This window comes from Lepidochelys kempii, chromosome 8, assembly GCF_965140285.1.
Source record: "Lepidochelys kempii isolate rLepKem1 chromosome 8, rLepKem1.hap1, whole genome shotgun sequence".
Lineage (NCBI taxonomy): Eukaryota > Metazoa > Chordata > Testudines > Cheloniidae > Lepidochelys > Lepidochelys kempii.
Window position 1 is genome coordinate 91,495,343 of NC_136387.1, and position 17,504 is coordinate 91,512,846.

Consider the following 17,504-nt stretch of genomic DNA (forward strand, 5'->3'; position numbering starts at 1 on the left):
TCTGCAGTATCTGAATCCCCAAGGGAGACAAAGAAGGGATATGGCTAATGCAGAGGTCTGGATAATAGAGCAGAGACTCAGGGACACGGGGGAGGCCACCCTGCTACTGAATGGCTCCTGTGAGAGCACAGAGAGCCCTGTGCAGCCCCACTGTCACAAGAGCAAGTGAGCAAGGCCATGACATACAGTTGCCAACTTTCTAATTGCACAAAACCGAACACCCTTCTGTCACCCCTTCCCCAAGGCCCCGCTCCTGCCATACCCCTTGAGGCCCCACCCACCTTTAACTCCAGCCCCCTAGGGTGTGGGCTCCAGGATGGGGCCAGAAATAAGGAGTTCAGAGTGCGGGAGGGGGCTCCAGCCTGGGGGTGCAGGCTCTGGGGTGGGGCTGGGGATGAGGAGAGGGCTCAGGACGGGGGCAGAGGGTTGGGATGTGGGAGAGGGCGTGGGCTCCAGGAGGGAGTTAGTGCACAGGAGGGGGCTCAGGCAGGGGGTTGTGATGTGGGAGGGAGTGCAGGGTCTGGATGGGAGTTAGGGTGTGGGAGGGGGTTCTGAGCTGGGGCAGGAGGTTCAGGGTGTGGGCGGCGCTTACCTCAGGCGGCTCCAGGTCAGCATGTCCAGCCCCTACCTGGAGGCATGGCCAGGCAGCTCTGTGCGGTGCCCCCCCCCCAGCCCTTATTGGTCATGGTTCCCAGCCAATGGGAGCTGCAGAGCCAGCACTGGGGGCAGGGACAGTGCGTGGCGCTTCCCTGATTGACCATCTGCCCAGGGGCTGCTGGGACATGCCAGCTGCTTCTGAGAGCTGCATGGACCCAGGGCAGGCAGACAGCCTGCCTTAGCCCTGCTGCGCCACCAACCAGACTTTTAATGGCTCAGTAAGCAGTGCTGACCGGAGCCGCCAGGATCCCTTTTCGACCACCGGTTCCAGTCAAAAACCGGACGCCTGGCAACCTTACTGTGACAGTGGAGCTGCAGAGGACTCCCTGCGCTGCCACTGGACCAGTGACACCTGATCCATGAAGGCGCAAGGTGCAAGGAAGGCTGCAGTCCTGGTGGGGCAGAGCAGAGTCCTGGCCAGGGGCCTCTGCCTCCCCCTACACCTTACGCCTGCAATAATTAGAGTGTAGGAGCAGTAGCACAGGGCTCCCTCTGCAGCCTGGATGTCAATCCTACAATCCGATCATGTGGGTGGAGTCCTTCTCGATTATCCAAACAAAACCCGGATCCCCCATGTTATCTGGGGATAATCAGGAGTATACTGTGTGAGGAATAAACAAGATTAATTCATTCAAAACCAGCCCCTCTGAGGAAAGGTTTGTGCCACTTTTGCAACAATCCCTCCCTAATTCCACGCTGGGCTTTGGTCCTGAATCAACTCAGAAGAAAATACAACAGACTGAAGCACCAAGACCACTCTCTCCTATATTCCAGGCCTGACCTTGCTTAGTTTGAAAATATCTTGTGAGGTTTATCAAACAGGGCAATTTTACCTGCCCCACACTCAAACACAATTCATAGGAGCTGCAAAACAATCCCATTGTGGAAGTAACTGGAAAACACCTTAAAGACAGCTCAAACACAGGAGCTGTCACACCACAAAATAAATTCACACCACAAAATAAATCCAATCTGGCAGGAAACCTGAAGACTCACTAAGGAAGCAGCACATATTCAAGAACCACCTCATCTAGAGGCTTGTGTTGATACTGTCTTGAAGGTGAATCATGTTTGTGTTGTAGTGGGTGGAAGGACAGTAGTGATGACATGGGGTAAGGATTCAAGAGAGAAGGATTCAAGCAGAAAAAATGGGAGTGTCCTTTTGGCTCCACCAAATAGGCAAAAGAGCCCAGGAGAAAAAGAATCAAATGAAAATTTCCACTTACAGCCTTTAACGGTTGACTGGAGCTGCTAAGAGCTATTGCAGAGGCAGCTACACACCAGTGTAGGGTGGCAGTTGAAGTGATCCTCATGTACAGTCTGTCTGTCCCAGTCCTCTTTCCTCCCCATCCTATTCTCCTCACCTCGCTAGTTCTAGTCTCACCTCCTCAGGCTTTTCATCCTCAGCTCCTCACCTGTTCTAAGTGCTAGTCTTCTTGCCCAACCATTCCCAGTTCTCTCTCTATCCCCCGACTCCTTTCCTCTGGTCTCCTCCTCTTTGCTTCCACCCCAGTTTCCACTGCAACTCCCATGCTCTCTAGCTTCCAATCCTAGGCTCTCCTACCAGGCTTCTTGTTCCATTTTATACTGCCCTTCCAAGCCATCCAGGGCTGAATTAACCATCACTGAGCCCTAGGAAACCACAGGGTTGCACCTCTGCTCATGTTGTCCCATGCCACCCAGGATGATGGAGCAGCCAGGCCAAATCTGAATGAATGCCATTGCAACCTGATGCACGGGGTCTCAGCACCACTCAGGTTTGGGCCCTAGGCACATGAGTAGCTTGCCTATGTGTTAATCTGGCCCTGGTTTTATCCCCTGCAATCCAGCTCTTGTCTCCTCTGTATTCTAATCAGAAAACTTCTCTTCACACTGCCTGGGCCCAGCAGGGTGCCTCTGAGAGCACAGAAGAGGCAGGTTCCCTGCTTTCAGCTCCAGGGCCAGTAGGATTTTTCAAACTTGGCCAGATTTGGGCAGTTTTTCATGGAGATAGCAAAAGATACATCCCTGATGCAAAATGGTCCGTTTATACACAAGCAAACAGTGTAGTTCAAGGGTTCTCAAACCTTTCCATGTTTTAAGTTATCTCTTGGGCACCTCACCTCTGATTCGCAATTGAACAACGTCTATGCGGCAACTACAGCAATTGCTCACGTGGTTATGTAATATTAGGAACGTTTTCAGCATTTTTCAGTGCAATTTAGCAACTGGGAACAAGGAAGGGCAGTATCATGTGACCAGCCAGCTATCTGCAAACTGCCAGCAAACATTTCACAGAAGAATGCAAGGAGCTCATGGCATGTGCAATGCACTCAGGTCTGCAGGGTGTGACACTCCAATTTCAATTGCAGTAACATCCAAAATGTGTTAGGTACTGTCCAAACACAGATGGAGGCCAGGTCTATACTAACAAAAAGGTTCACCAGCATAGCAATACAGCAATACAGCATAGCAATACAGGCAAATCCTAGTGTGGACATAGCTTATATAGGCAAAAAAGTGCTTTTGACAGTATAGCTTATACCAGTTTAGCAAGTGAAATAAGTTACATCAGAAAAAGCCTTTTTATGCCTGCAGTTACACTAGGGCTTTTGCTAGTATATAAGTGTCACACAAAAAAGGTCACACCCCTAAACAACATTACTAGACTAGAAAAAGTTAAGACCTGGCAAAAATACAGTGTCCTGTCCCAAAGTGCATAGAATTTTCTGAACAACTCTGGAATCCTTCAGAAGGAAAGAAGCTATTTTATACAGCCCTGTGGCAGGATAATGTGTTACCTTACACAGTCCAGGAGCCCACACACCTAATCAGGAAAGAATTATGGCCTTAAAAAACAAGACTTTCATCAGGTTATTGTTTAAGACAAAAAGCATACTCATACTGTACAATACACAAAAATATGGACAGTTCCTGCCACAAATTTATGGCTGTGTCTTCACAGCAGAACAGATGTGTTTTCTCCACCAAGATATCTATCTCAACGTAAAGTCCTAGTGGAGTCAAGGCACAGGTAGCTGTTACCTTGACTAGCTACAGTGAGTTAAAAATTACGGTGTATTGTCTCCACTAGGACTTTACATTAAGATAGATGTCTTGGTGGAAAAAAACATATCTCGTTTGTGTTGGAGATGAAGCCTATGTTTAAAGACACATGGGGCCTGGTTTTCAGAAGTGCTGAGCACCAAAAACTCCAGCCAAATCCATGAGAGCTAGTGGCACTCAGCACCTATGAAAAATGTGAAAGAGAATACATGGAAAACTGGAGAGGTGCAGATAAAGGTTTTACTTTCTCCTCCCAATCCCCCCACAATAATCAAACTAATTTTCCTCCGATGTAAAAATAAAGAGCCCGTTACATCCTGGCAGCTACATCTACTCACATGCAGCAGGAGCAGAGACTGGGGGGGAAAATGGGGAAGTATTGCCCCCACAAACGAGAGCCGACACTTGGGAGGGGACAAAGGAACACGTGCTATCCATATCTTTGCCTTCCATTTAGCACAGAGGTTTTCAAACTCAGGGAGGGGATGTGTGGAGGAACACTCAGGGGGGTATGCGGTGACTTCAGGCAGCCCAGAACAGCCCCACATGGCAGGACTTGGAGAGGGTGGCCAGGTGTCTGATTTTCCACCAAAAAGGTGGTCGAAAAGGAAACCTGTCCAATCAAATCTACTGACTGAACACCCAAAGTCTTTTTTTTAAATATGATAAAGTTGGCAACCCTATCTCCAAACCCTGCCACACGGGGCTGGCCTGAGCTGCCTGGCACCACCACACCCCGCCAAACGTTCCTCCATGCCCCATCCCCAGTTTGAAAACCCCTGTGATAAATGGAAGGCAGAAATCTGGGGGTGGCACATGACCGCATGTGCCACCCACATGTCATTTCTGCCCCCATCAAACTAATCTTATGACAGAGACCTCTGATCATTTCCAGAGTGACAGAAAGTGATCAGCTCCCCATTTCCAAATCAAGCCGGTCTTGGACAGAGTATGGAGTTAAAACCAGAACCAGCTGGCCAAACCCCTTTGGAACCAGTGGGGCTGCTGTTGAAACGGGCCTTGAATCTGAACTGTCCCTGACTGGGAGTAGTTTAAAACTATATTGATTGTGGCTCTATAAAAAGTGCCTAGACCGACAGCTCAGCCCCTGGCTCATCGGGGCTTTGCAGAGCCAAAGCCAGTCCTGCCCGAGGTTCACTAGGTTTGGGGTGCTGTCCGGTGAGGATTAGTGAAACTCAAACTTTCAGGAAGTTCCTGACCTGCCCAGTCCCAGCCGCTGCTCGTTCCCCCTCCTACCCTCGGGAGCATTAACCAGCGAGGAGGCAGGAAACGGACAAGGGGGGGCGGGAGTCCCAGCCTGTGGGGAAGCCAAGCTGCCCCCGAGTGTAATACCTGGTCCGCAGAGGCGGGTTGCAAACGGCCTGGCTGCTCCCGGGTCGTCGTCTGCTCTGTGCTCTCACCTGGGCGGAAACGAGCGGCTGGATTTTGACCGCACCTCACCGTCACCTGCAACACAGGAAATCAGCCGGGCGAGCGCCGCGTACGCACATACCCACAGCGCTGCGGGCCGCGGGCGAGCTCCGTGCGGGGCTCGGCGCAGGGCAGGGGGACTCGGAGGGGAGGGAGGCAGGGAGAGAAATAGGGAAGGGCGGGGGGGCGGGAGAAAGGAGTGGAGGGAGGCAAGAGGGAAAGAAAGACAAGAAAAGCACAAATTATTCCCAAGCAAAGGGGATGATGGGGGATGGAGAAGCTGGGGGGAGTGAAAGAAATGGGTCCTTTCATTTCCACCATGTAAACATGTTCTTGAACTCATACCAGGGCTGGCCCTGCGGGGGAGTGGCCTTTAACTAGGGTCTCTCATTGCCCGAGTACCATATTGGCCCCTGATCCTGCTAACACTTACACGCAGGCTTAGCTTTACTACCATGCCTAGCCCCATTGGTTTCAATGCCACTGCTCGCCATAGCAAAAGTACAAAAGTCAACTCTTCTAATATTTGTTGGTTTTCTTAAAGCCCCAGCTCCTGGATTCAGGTGGTTAGAGAAGAATCTCAGCTTTCATTTAAAAATAAAAAAGACAAAAATAAGTAAATTTCTAGCCCTCATGGCTGTGGAGGAAAACTTTAAAATATGACCCAAATGCACCCTTAATAAAATGAATCCAAAGATTTTTTTAAAAAAAAAAATCTCATGAGTTTTAAGCCAATCACGTGATTTCTGGATGTTTGGAGTTGGCAATACCCTGAGCGCATGCAGGATTGGGGCCTTGGATGGAAGCTTTGTATTGTCCTTGAAACCATGGTATTTCAGTCTGTCCATGGACAGTCACTCAAAGTTGCCATTTGGAATTCAGGGGTTCACTGACTGTAATAAAAAGGAAATAGAAAGAGGACACAAAGCCAAGCAAAAAATTCAAAAGACTTTAGGCTGGTGATGTGTTTGACAAAGAACTTTCTGAGATACCTATAAACATAGCGCATAAAAATCTGGATGAAAAGAAAATGTAGTTTTAGAAGAGGCTGTTGGAAAGGGTCGATCAGATCTTCATAGCGCAACAAATCAGTGGCTAGCTAGGATTTCATGGCTGTCGTACCTGAAAGCTGCAGTTGCTTGGAACTTCACAACAGCAACATTGTTCGAACTCGCCTTGTCCTGCTTTAAAGGCACTAGCTCCTACCACTCCAACTAAAGAGGAATGGCCATTAGCCATCAGCAGTATAGGGACTTGGACACACAGTTGAGCCATTCTGATTCTACCCAGAGAGAGCAGTGACACACAAACATACTATATTATTATTATTGTTTGTATTATCTTAGTGCCTAAGACTCCCAGTCATACTGTGTTCCAAAATAAAATAAATCCAAAAATGACTCTTTACATTATTTATGGTTCAAAAATTGATCCCTAGTTCTTTTACATTCATGAAAATTCTCTAGTTAGCTGAGGCGAAGACAGGTAGATACCAGCAAGTATTACCATTCATCTTGGATGGTAAATAATCTCGAAGGGTAAAAATGTGACCCACTATTATAAAACCAAACTATTTTCAGAGGTGCTGACTGATAATTGAAGGCTTGACTTGTTTTCTTCAACACTACAAGAGATAAACTCTAGATGTATGTGAAATAAACTAAAAAAGAGGACAAGGTAGGTAATATGATGTTTGTATTTGAACAAGTACTTTGAAATAATTCTTTGCATTTCTATAGCACCTTTATCCAATTCAGCAGCTGAAAACTGATGCCGCACCCAATATGACATAGTTTGAAACAGCAAGATTCTTTTATGGTAGTGCAGTATATCGACCCTAGGGATTTGGACAGGTGCAGGTACATTGGTACAAGAATCCCCAGTGTGTAGATAAGTTCTGTATTTATTAAAATTTGTGAAGTACTCTGTGATCCTTGAATAGAAAAATGATGGCTAGAGATGACCCTGTTGGGATTTGGAATTTGTGGTTTCGGGGAGCCTGATGTCATGTCTACACTACAGTTATTCTAATGTTAAGAAACCCTTTTAAACACAGGTTTAAATGAGTTTGGTTAAGCACATGTCATTTTGGCCATTGTGGATTGGACATAACTGCACTGTAAACCACATTTTGTAATCTGGGTCATTTGCTTAATCTGTATTTCCGGATGTTGATTTTAAATTATTTTGAAAAAAATTGTATGGTGGGAAAACTAGTCTAGACAGGGCCTAGGTATTTACTGATGTTAATGTGTTTGTCATTTATAGTGATCAATAGGAAGCATTAGTTTTTTCTTTAACATTCTGAAAAGTAGAACACAATTTTGTACCTTTTTGTATAATACTTAGCTGCAGGAAAAGAATGTACCTTGTGGGGGTCAGCTAGAACCAATTATAACCTGCCTGACCTGTCATAGCACTAAAATGTCTAGCTGCATTTTATTTCTTTGGCTAAAAGAAGAACGGCTATACTGGGTCAAACTAAAGGTCCACCTAACTCAGTATCCTGTCTTCTGACAGTGGCCAATGCCAGGGAATGAACAGAACAGGTAATCATCAAGTGATCCATCCACGGTCACCCATTCCCAGCTTCCGGCAAAAAGAGGCTAGGGACACCATCCCTGCCCATCCTGGCTAATAGCCATTGATGGACCTATCCTCCATAAATTTATTTAGTTCTTTTTTGAACCCTGTTATAGTCTTGGAGATTTTGCTTAAAATTAACCCCCAGTGTCCAGAAACCTCTCTCCCACCAATGACCAATGTTTGGGTTGGAGGAAAATATGAGGCAGATACTCTTTTTGCTCCTCTCCATCCACAATCCTGCCAAAAATTAGAGACTTCTTTAAAAAATGACATTCTAAAAAACAAACCTCTAAAACAATAACAAATCACATTGGTGGTGGTGGTGGTGGGGGGTGTTTTTTATTTTTTGGCCTGCCCTCTGGTTGGTTGGTTTTCTTAACTTTCAGGGACTGGCTGCCTCTTCCCTGAATGCATCCGATGAAGTGAGCTGTAGCTCACAAAAGCTTATGCTCAAATAAATTTGTTAGTCTCTAAGGTCCCACTAGTACACCTTTTCTTCTTCCCTATGTATGTGATTTTCCCCCACCCACATATTTGTGTCTGAAATGCCCATTAAAAGGACGGAGAGAAAAACTCTCTGTTTGTAATTGAGGGGAACTTCATTTTATCTCTGCTAGTCCCTGGCCTGTGGTCAGCAGGGGATTCAAACCCACCTCCAGGGAGACTGCATCTAGAACACAGCACCTTGCCTCCTTGGCCAGCCTGAGAGCTCATCCCTGGGGGAAGGAGGATGGAGTTAATCTCCCTCCTGTCCCCAGCCCCCTTCCTTCTCATTCTCCCTACCTTGTCCCCAGCCCTTTCTCCCTCTCCAGCCTCTCCTCTCCCTTGTTATTCTTCCTCCAGCCTTCTAAGCGCTTCTGCTCCCCCGCCTGCCCATCCCTCCATGTTCCCACAATGCAAGGCGCTTGGGGGAACGGCAGCCGAGCTTCCTAACCATAGAGAGGAGGGGACGCCCTGAGTGAGGGCTCCCGAGCTTCCTATGCTTTAAATACAATGGGAACGCGGTGGCCATCTTGACTAGGGGCAGCCTGACTTCCACCGGTAGAGGAAACAGAGGCGGCTCGGCAACGGGCACCGCTTGCCTTCAGCGCCATTGACACTCTACGGCAGCCATCTTTGATGTGGGCAAAGTACTCCGCTGCCCACTGAGCCGTCCTTCCCCAGCGAGACAGCCTAGGGCTGAGGACGCGGCGGCCGGGCTTGGTTTCCATGATGGTGGCCGCCCGGCCGAGGCGACGGCTCCTGCTGTTGAGGAGGCGTCAAGCAGCAGCGGCAGCCCGGTTGCTGGGCATCCTGTGGCTGGCGTGTGTCGCCGCGGAGGGCGTTGCCGGCGGGGAGCCTCCGCTCAAGTGCGACGAGCTGAGGCTGGGGCAATATCCTGAGTCTGGCTGGGGGTGCGGTGGGGGGCTCGGTTACCATGGTGACGCCTGGTGTGTGTGTGTGTGTGTGTCTCTCTCTCTCTCTCTGTGGCTGCCCCCAGCCTGTGTCCCAGGGCCACCCCCTGGTGCTCCGTCAAAGGGAGTGTGACGAGGCTTGTTAGTCGCCCCCATCCCATGGGATGCCCCCCCCCCGGCTCTTCAGGCCACTCTGCGGCAACCGCAGCTGAGATCAGCCCCCATACTGGGTGTGGGGACAGAGCAAAGGGTGCAAGATCTTTGCTTGGGATGGTTTGCGTGTCTCTTCTCCCCGCCCCCATTAGTAGGGAAATTTCAGAGGCTCTCGATGGTGACAGTAGCTCAGGAGAGTGACTGAGCTGGTTAATGGGGAAGGGAGGGATTCTTTCCTGGGGTTTTGGGGGCTTTTTTTGGGGGGGGTCTCCCTTCTGTTTTGTTAGTGTTAAAATCACCCGGGGTGATGGTTTTGCAGGACATAATTCATTTCCAAAATCTGGGAGGAAAGGGATCAGCCTGTAGTTTTGAATCTGCAGGCTGCAGTCGGTAGAAATATGGGGGTGACATATTCCTGTTGGGAAGCTATTGACTGTTTAAAGGGGGGGGGTCACATCTAGCTCCCACCCTCTCCCTCTAGTAAGGTAATTGTTGATAGTTTTTGACAATAGCTGACATTAATGAAGATCAAAAGTGGAAGGTAAGCGAGGAAAAGTTGACTTGCTATCCTGCTTTATTTGGCCCTTGGAGTTCAGTCTTTGGTAACATAAGTAGGAAGTTTTACAATTCAGTTCCTGTTCAGGATTAGTCTGATGTAGATGTGTAACAGTTTATGTTTTTCAAACGATCACTTTACATTCTGTTGGGTGGTGTTGGTAGATGGAACCTGTTTTTAACCAAATACTTGACAGCAAATCAGTCATGAGTTGGTAGACTACTGGTGTGCATTGACACTCATCCTAAAAAATAAGGAAATAAAAGCTGGTTTTGAGGTGCTTCCCTTTTTTAATAGAGAAGGTTTATTTTATTCCTCTTATAAGAGTTAACAACTTATATTTCCCTCAGGTGTTATTGGTAACAGCACTCAATTGTGCAGCCTAGGGCCCTGTGTTTCTGTATTATAGCAAAGCAACAGCTCTGCTATAGTTAAGATTGTTTGTTTATTTTCAGAGCTGTATGAGACTAGGGGAAGGAAAACTGACTGAACTGAGAGCTCTCAAATCTTAGGTGAGTGAAGAGGGTGTAGTACATTGAGTTACAGAACAGTTAGAGTTTGGTACAAAAAATGGTTTTCCTTAATTATTTGAACATATATTTGTGAAGATCCCAGAATAGACAATATCACACAAGAACCACTGAATTGTACAAATCACACAGCATACGGTAAGGCTTTCAGAAGTCTAATATACATTCTGATCAAAGGAATTTATCAAGGAACATCTTCAACTAGTGCCCTTGTAGACCTGCAACTTGGTTATTTTGAAATGTAATACAATACTGTTATTGAATTCATTTTGTATGCAGTTCCATTGAAAGTATAGAGAACCTGTATGGGTTTATTTTGTTTTAAGTAGTGTTAAATAAAATGCTTAAAACACTGGCAGAAATCAGCAGAGCCAAGTCCAGTAGTTTGTTTAGTGTTTGGGTTGGTTTGTTTTTTTGGGGTGTGGAAGTTGGTTGGTTTCTGTAGATCTCTTTGACTTGGGATGTATATTCTCTAGGTTCCTACCTTTCATAAAAATTAAAACAAATGACCCCTCCCCTTAGATCTAGTATATATTTACTAAAAGAACAAACTTCAAAATAGAAGCACGTTGAAGACCTTCATGTTCTTCAGTTATGACTCCTTAAGGGAGCACTTGACTACAGGAGACTTTTGATGTTATTAAGCTATCTTTTTCTGGAGGTGACATATCTGTGTGTATTGGAGTTAAATTACCTGGTACTCACCTAAGTATCACCGGTAAAAATATTTAAATTAATCACTCTTTTCACTTAGAATAGTGTTCATCTTGTCAGATGTTCTCAGACTGAGTGACACAGTGGACTCTGACAGTTACAGACCTGGGCAAATAATGCAAAAAATGTTCTGGGAGCACTCAAATTTAAAACTGAATACACCTTGTCTGTGTTTGTACCCCTCTGGCATTCACTTTCCACAAATATTTGAGTGATAATTTTACTATCTCAGATGGCCACAGAAAGCTAATTTCAAGCTTACACTGTGGAGCATTCACAGATATAGTATTAAATATTGGGAGGGAGGGGGATTTCTCTTTACAGCAGAGGGACAATTCTTGATCAGCGCCCTGGCATACAGGAAACAAACTGGCAATACAAAATTCTGCAAACCTGATTATCTTCTCTGCTCTGAAAGCTTCCATGCTCCATGTGCTCCTTCAAGCCCTGCTCCTGATTATAAGAGTGAACAGAAACAATACTATATGGCTTGAGACCAGTCACAACTAACAAGCTATTGAATAATTTACAGCTAATTCAGAGTAAATTTGAACAACAGAGAAACTCCAGGAAGTTGTTGTAAGCTCAGACATTTGGTTAACAGAAAGAGGCTAAATTAATTCATCAAGTAAATTGTTCTTTATGAATTATTTGCTCAGCTCTAAGAAAATCCCAGACTATTTATGTGCTCCCTTTTTCTTCTAAATGGACCCTGCAACATCTGTTATCTCTTCCTCCAGAGTAGCATCTCAATAAAAAGTTAAATCCATATGTGGCCATATAATCTAATTACATTGGGGTTGCCAGAAGCTCCAGACCCTATTCTGAAATACCATTTTAGGCCCCACCAATCCTGTGAACACAGATGTTTAACTTCAAGTTTTTGAGTAATCCCACTGAGCTGCAGGATTGGAGCCTTAGTGATGTCAACATTTTGGATGATAATCTGGGGCTTTTACCATTTGAATAAATTACTGCCCTGTTCTTTAAGTAGATCAGAAAACCACCTTCAACCTCTTTGTTTCTTAAACAAAAATACAACTTTGTATCTATCTATCTACCTACCTACCTATGGTACTTATATGGCCCCCATCATGATAGTATCTGAGTGCCTCCCAATCTTTAATGTATTTATCTTCATAACACCCATGTGAGATAGAGTAGTACTGTTGTCTCCATTTTACAGATAAGAAACTGAGGCATTGAGAGACGTAAGTGACTTGGCCACAGGATATTTGTGGCAGAGTAGGAATAGAACCTGAGTTTCCCACAGAGTGATGCCCATTACACATTCATGCAGAACCAGAACGGGTATAACATAGCATTCAAAAGTCCACCTTTGCCTCAGATTCCACCTACCAGACTTGCCTAATAACTTAGTTTTTAGTCCCAGTCCAATTTCTAGTGGCAATCTCAGAAAAAAGACTACACTATCTTCTTGCCCCTGGGGGCTATTGTTTGTCAGGCTGACATAAGTTACAAGTACTGAAAGTCAGAATTAAAATAAAGGAAAAAGACATGAAATGTTGACCTGCTTAACGCCTGATTTCAGCATTAGAAAGTGGCAAGTTGTGAACTCAGGTGGGGTTCTGCAAACTTTAGGAAACATCACTTTTCTAATTCTTAACCTTAGCAGTTATTACTTAAAATAAGAGAAACAGTATTTCTCTCTAGTTTGATGAAGAGAAACTGGCCAAATAAAATGCACTTAAGCAATTAGAATGCTTTACCATAGAGAGAAATAATACTTAAGTTGGCTGTGCTGGTTTCTGCTATTCCCACGGTAAAAGGAAAACTTTAAGGATCTAAAAATTGTAACATTTAGGTGAGTCATCTGATTTGTGTGTTTGCTTAACATTTATCCTGGGGGGGGGGGAATTAATGCAAGACAGGTTATAGTATCTCTTTGAAAGACCCAGTCATCAGTGGGAATCTGCACTTCCATAGGTGCCGAGTTTGTAATCTGCCGGGGGGGTGATCCACCCCACTCCACCCCTTCTCCCAAGGCCCCACCCTGCTTCTTCCCACCCCCGCTCCACCCCTTCCCCACCCAGTTCCACCCCCTTCCCCAAGCATGCTGCACCCTTGCTCCCTCCCCCCCCAGTGCCTCTGACGCTGAGAAACAGCTGATCCGAGGCAGGCAATAGGCGCTGGGAGGAAGAGGGAGGTGCTGATCTGCAGGGCCCACTGATGGGCAGGAGGCGCTGGGGGGAGGGGGAGGTTCTGGTAGGGGGGCTGCCACCATTTTTTCCCCATCGGTGGTCCAGCCCCAGAGAACCCGTGGAGTCGGTGCCTATGTGCACTTCAGTGCACAGGTTGAACTTATTTCTTTCACTTTGCATTTTTGGAATCTCAATGTGCACCATGGTGCATGGCCTGTTATAGCTCAATTTAAATAATCTATATTGTGTCCTCAGTTCCATGTCATCCAGCACCAAATATTACTTGTAAGGATCACAGTGGCAATGAAAACAACTTTACTGGAAAGGAAGTTGGATTTTACAAACCTATTGCATGTCGTAATGTGTAAGTGAATTATTGTGCTTTGTAATATGTTTGCCTCAGTTTTTATGTTACTAATTTTAAATGGTGTAGCATGCGTTGGCAACAGGGAGGAGGGAAAAGGGAAAGATAGATGAATCTACTTCGTTTCAGTGTATTAGGTGAGAAGAATTAGTTATTAGAAACATTGTTTCACAAATGTTAAGTTAACTAGCATGGAACTTGAGAGATGTTCTAACAAAGCTGTTAAATTGCTTAAAGGCAAAATATATAATTATGTAAGCAAATCTACCTCTGTGCTAGATTTTTTTTCTTTGATATTGCTTCTGAGGGTATATCTACACTGCAGTCGAAGGTGTGATTTGCAGATCTGGTAGGCATACCCATGCTAGATTTAATTTATCTAACACACTGTAAATAGCAGTGAAGATGCAGTAGCATGGGCTTCAGCACAATCTAGTAATGTAAGTACATACCCAAGGGTACCAAGCCGGCTTGTACAGCCCACTCTAAGGTACATGCGACTGTGTCTTTACTGCTATTTTTAGCATCCCAAATAGATTAAAGCTAGTACAGGCATGCCTACCTGTGATGCAAATCACACCTTTGATTGTGGTGTAGACATAGCCTAAGCCTTTGGTTCTATTAATAGCTACTGTGCTGAACAATTGTCCTGAAACAGAAATGCTTCTTGTCATGGAAAATGTGAACTTTAGGAGGACTGAAATCTTGTTCCAGCAGTCCTAAATATCCATTTTACAGGAACCAATTCTCACGTCTTCTCTTGAGTGACTTGATGTCTACAAACACACATTTTTTCATTCCAAAGGGCCTGATAGTCAGATCTGTGAAGATGACTCAACTGACTTCGTTCTACACACAGATTTTGAACAGTGCAGAGTGTTGTCTGTATTCTTTCTAAGCACTGCAATTATTATTTTTACTCTTCAGTATTGAACACTAATATGACAGTACACTTATCAATGTTCTTTGTTTCTCCTCTTTACTGGAATCCTGGAGGACTTTTCTTTATAAAGTTGGTCTTTTTTGTTGTCCAGCTGTAGAATCTTAGGAAATTGTAGTTCCAGCAATCCTAGCTGAATTTTGCCTACATCACTAGTGAGAAAGCCAGTTCCCTCTAATTTGATATTCTTATTATTCATCAGTTTGCTTATCTCAGCCACCTTCTTGCAAAATGTTAGTGTAGTGTAGCTCAGTCCGGTTCCACCGCTAATTTCTCTATACTTATTTTGCTGGACAGTCTAAACTCAACACACTGAAGGCCAACATACTATTTTAGCAAGCCACAGTAAACTGCTTGCATAGTAAATTGTGACCACCAGTTTCTATCAGAATTATTGCTCTCTGCCATATCTGTGATGGAAGCCAGAGAACAAGATGAAATCTAGCCTAATGCAGTAGAATTTGCTCCCCTCCTCCCTAACTGGAATATAAAGCAATTCCTAGGGTTGCTTTCACCTTGTTAGATTTTTCTAAATTAATATTATTCCCAGTATTGTGCTTGTTAAATTTTTATTGGGTTCACAACTGGGAACTAAAAATTCAAGAAATGAAATTGGAACAGTCCTCCTGTGCTACCTCTCGATTAGGCACTAAAAGCAATATTCTTCCCATGATTACTTAAAAGAATTTCCCTGGCTTCACCATTTCCATGACTGTTTATACAGGAAAAGCAGCTTTTAGCTGAGTTATTTAAAACTCTTGTAAATTTCAGCTATGGCTACAGGCAGAGTTTTGCATTCACTCTTGAAAAATGTCACAAAGCCATGTAGTGTGCTGTCATTTCTAGGAAGGGTAAATTCCTTAATATTCCCAACTTTCATAGGTGTAACAAGTTGTCAAGTCTATATACAGGTAGTTATAAAGAATATCTGCATAGTTAAAACCATTACCAGCCTTTTATAAGGCCATTTTTATCCCTTAAGTCATGGTAACATTATTCTGCACAGGTATCCTCATATTTGATACTACAACAGTAAACCTACCCATCACTCCAGGTGCTTTTCTGAGCTTTTCCAATGCCTCATTTGAGTTTTGTTGGATAACTTGACTGTCCTCTACTAGAAAGAAGTGAACAGAATTTAAAACAAGAAAATTTTATTCATAAATAACTTTTTAAAGTGATGGAATTTTCACATTGATATTTATATAACATTTGTCACTTTCAAAGTGTGCAAACACCAGTGAGTTCTCTGAAGCAGTTAAGTATTGTTATACCTTAAATATGGGATGGTGAAGAATCAGAGGCTGTGCCTTGCTCAAGGCCACAATTTAGGACTTGTCTACATGGTGTTTTAGTCTGCACAAGATGGGTGTAAATTTAATCCACACTAGCATGCTGTCCACTAACTGGCCCATGTGACCTTGGTAGCATGCACTAAAAGTTCAGTAGTGTCTATTAATCTACATGAATGTGCACTAGGGAATTTTTAGTGCATGCCAGCAGAGTCCACACAGGCCAGTTTAGTGCATGATATGCTAGTGGGCTAAAATTTTACTCCCCTCTGGTACGGACTAAAGCACCCTGTAGACAAACCCTAAGTAGCAGATCAATTATTAGAACTCAGAGCTAGAGTCTCAACAAGTATGTCAGTTCACTAGATAAAGCTGTCTCTCTGTGTTGCTGTTGAATAAAGTGGATACAGCTGCTTCGTGTGTATATGTAAACAGGCATATTTTGAACAAGTGACTTCCACAGTATCTCAAAGAAAAGCCTGTGAATTCTGCATTAGAGTGTTCCATCAGGAAAGGTTGGGAGTCTTTCCTTGTTTGCTCCCACATAAAATGGTTGTTTCCAAATCCAGGAGCGCTCTAAACTGGCATAGCATGTTCTTCTCTGGATAATGTACGTAGGCCCTGCACATGCTTAACTTTAGGCACTGTGAGTTCTGTTAGAGTCAGTAGGATTACTTGGGAAATGGGAAACATAGGCATAACTCTTTGGAGAACTGATAAAAGGCACTAGAAGTTCAAACCAAATGGTGTGATCTTTAAGAACAGCACTTGCTCATTATGAACGGAAGAGGATAACAGTTTTTTGAATGTGAAATAGGAGGGGAATGTGGATGTGGAAGGAGTAAAGATCTCAGTAGTGGGGCTAGTAAAGCCAGATAATAAGCAAAAATGTAAATATTTATTAAAGGTGTTTGCACCCCTTCTTGGCCACTGCCTTTGTGAAAATGAATATTTTATTCATGTATTTATCTAAGACTTTATTTTGGCCACTTTCACTAATTGCTGACACTTGGCCATGCAAGTGTCAGAATAGTGAATTATTGCATATTTTAAGGTTCTAATGACACTTGGTTCTGTTGCGCCTTTCCAAGGCTGGTTCTTCCCTAATGTGGCAATGGATGGCTCTGGGAGTGTTAATAGGAATAGCATCTCTAGGTTCAGTGATTAGCACTAAGCTCACTTCAAAAGTGACTGAAAGTTAGCAGTGGGCATGTCCACATCACTACAAGAGTTAATACTAGGTAGCACTCTTTTTGGCAATCTCAGAAGAGAGTCCAGGGAGCCTTTCACTTCTGCTTGTTCCATATCTGTGTGAATAACTAAAGGACTTCCTCCATCTTTAGAGCTATCATTTTGACATCTTCTGCCGTCAGTACATTTTTATGTGGCCAACTTCTTTGTTCATTTGTGATGAATCTAAAAATAAATGTATCCTTATCTTAAATACTTGTCCTTTCTTATCTGACCCTTTCCTCATCCGAGGCTGCTCTCACAACTTTCACTAATGGGCCAGTGCTGACTTCTTCCCCAAATCTCATCCATGAATGCCTACCTTAGGTGACACCTCATCTAGCCCAGGACACTTCCTGTTTCACTGCTTGGCCCTGGAACTGACCCTGCCAAGCAAATTTGGTGCAATTCTGGGGCTTTTCAATAAATTGTGCCCCAGAATACACAAGT

The 17,504-nt window shown here is 44.5% G+C and overlaps 2 protein-coding genes across 16 annotated transcripts in view; one reads left to right on the forward strand and one right to left on the reverse strand.

Moving 5' to 3' along the window:
- PATJ (PATJ crumbs cell polarity complex component) overlaps window positions 1-8,567 on the reverse strand; it is a 219,600-nt gene extending 211,033 nt beyond the window's left edge. For 5 of the 10 annotated variants that reach the window (XM_073357500.2, XM_073357503.2, XM_073357496.2 and 2 more), the window contains exon 1: window positions 5,056-5,417. The gene's annotated coding sequence lies outside the window, so the exon portion shown is untranslated. Of the gene's footprint in view, window positions 1-5,055; window positions 5,420-8,502 lie in introns of those variants that run through there. The other 5 variants (XM_073357502.2, XM_073357507.2, XM_073357501.2 and 2 more) reach the window with 3 other exon arrangements.
- Window positions 8,568-8,812: 245 nt separating this feature from the next.
- TM2D1 (TM2 domain containing 1) overlaps window positions 8,813-17,504 on the forward strand; it is a 36,102-nt gene continuing 27,410 nt past the window's right edge. For 3 of the 6 annotated variants that reach the window (XR_012160463.2, XR_012160464.2, XM_073357511.2), the window contains exons 1-3: window positions 8,816-9,092; window positions 10,417-10,490; window positions 13,484-13,592. Coding sequence is in view for 2 of the 6 variants with exons in the window: in XM_073357511.2 (XP_073213612.1) it covers window positions 8,929-9,092; window positions 10,417-10,490; window positions 13,484-13,592 (347 nt within the window). In the remaining 4 variants the exon portion in view is untranslated. Of the gene's footprint in view, window positions 9,093-10,416; window positions 10,491-13,483; window positions 13,593-17,504 lie in introns of all 6 variants that reach the window. The other 3 variants (XR_012160461.2, XR_012160462.2, XM_073357512.2) reach the window with 2 other exon arrangements.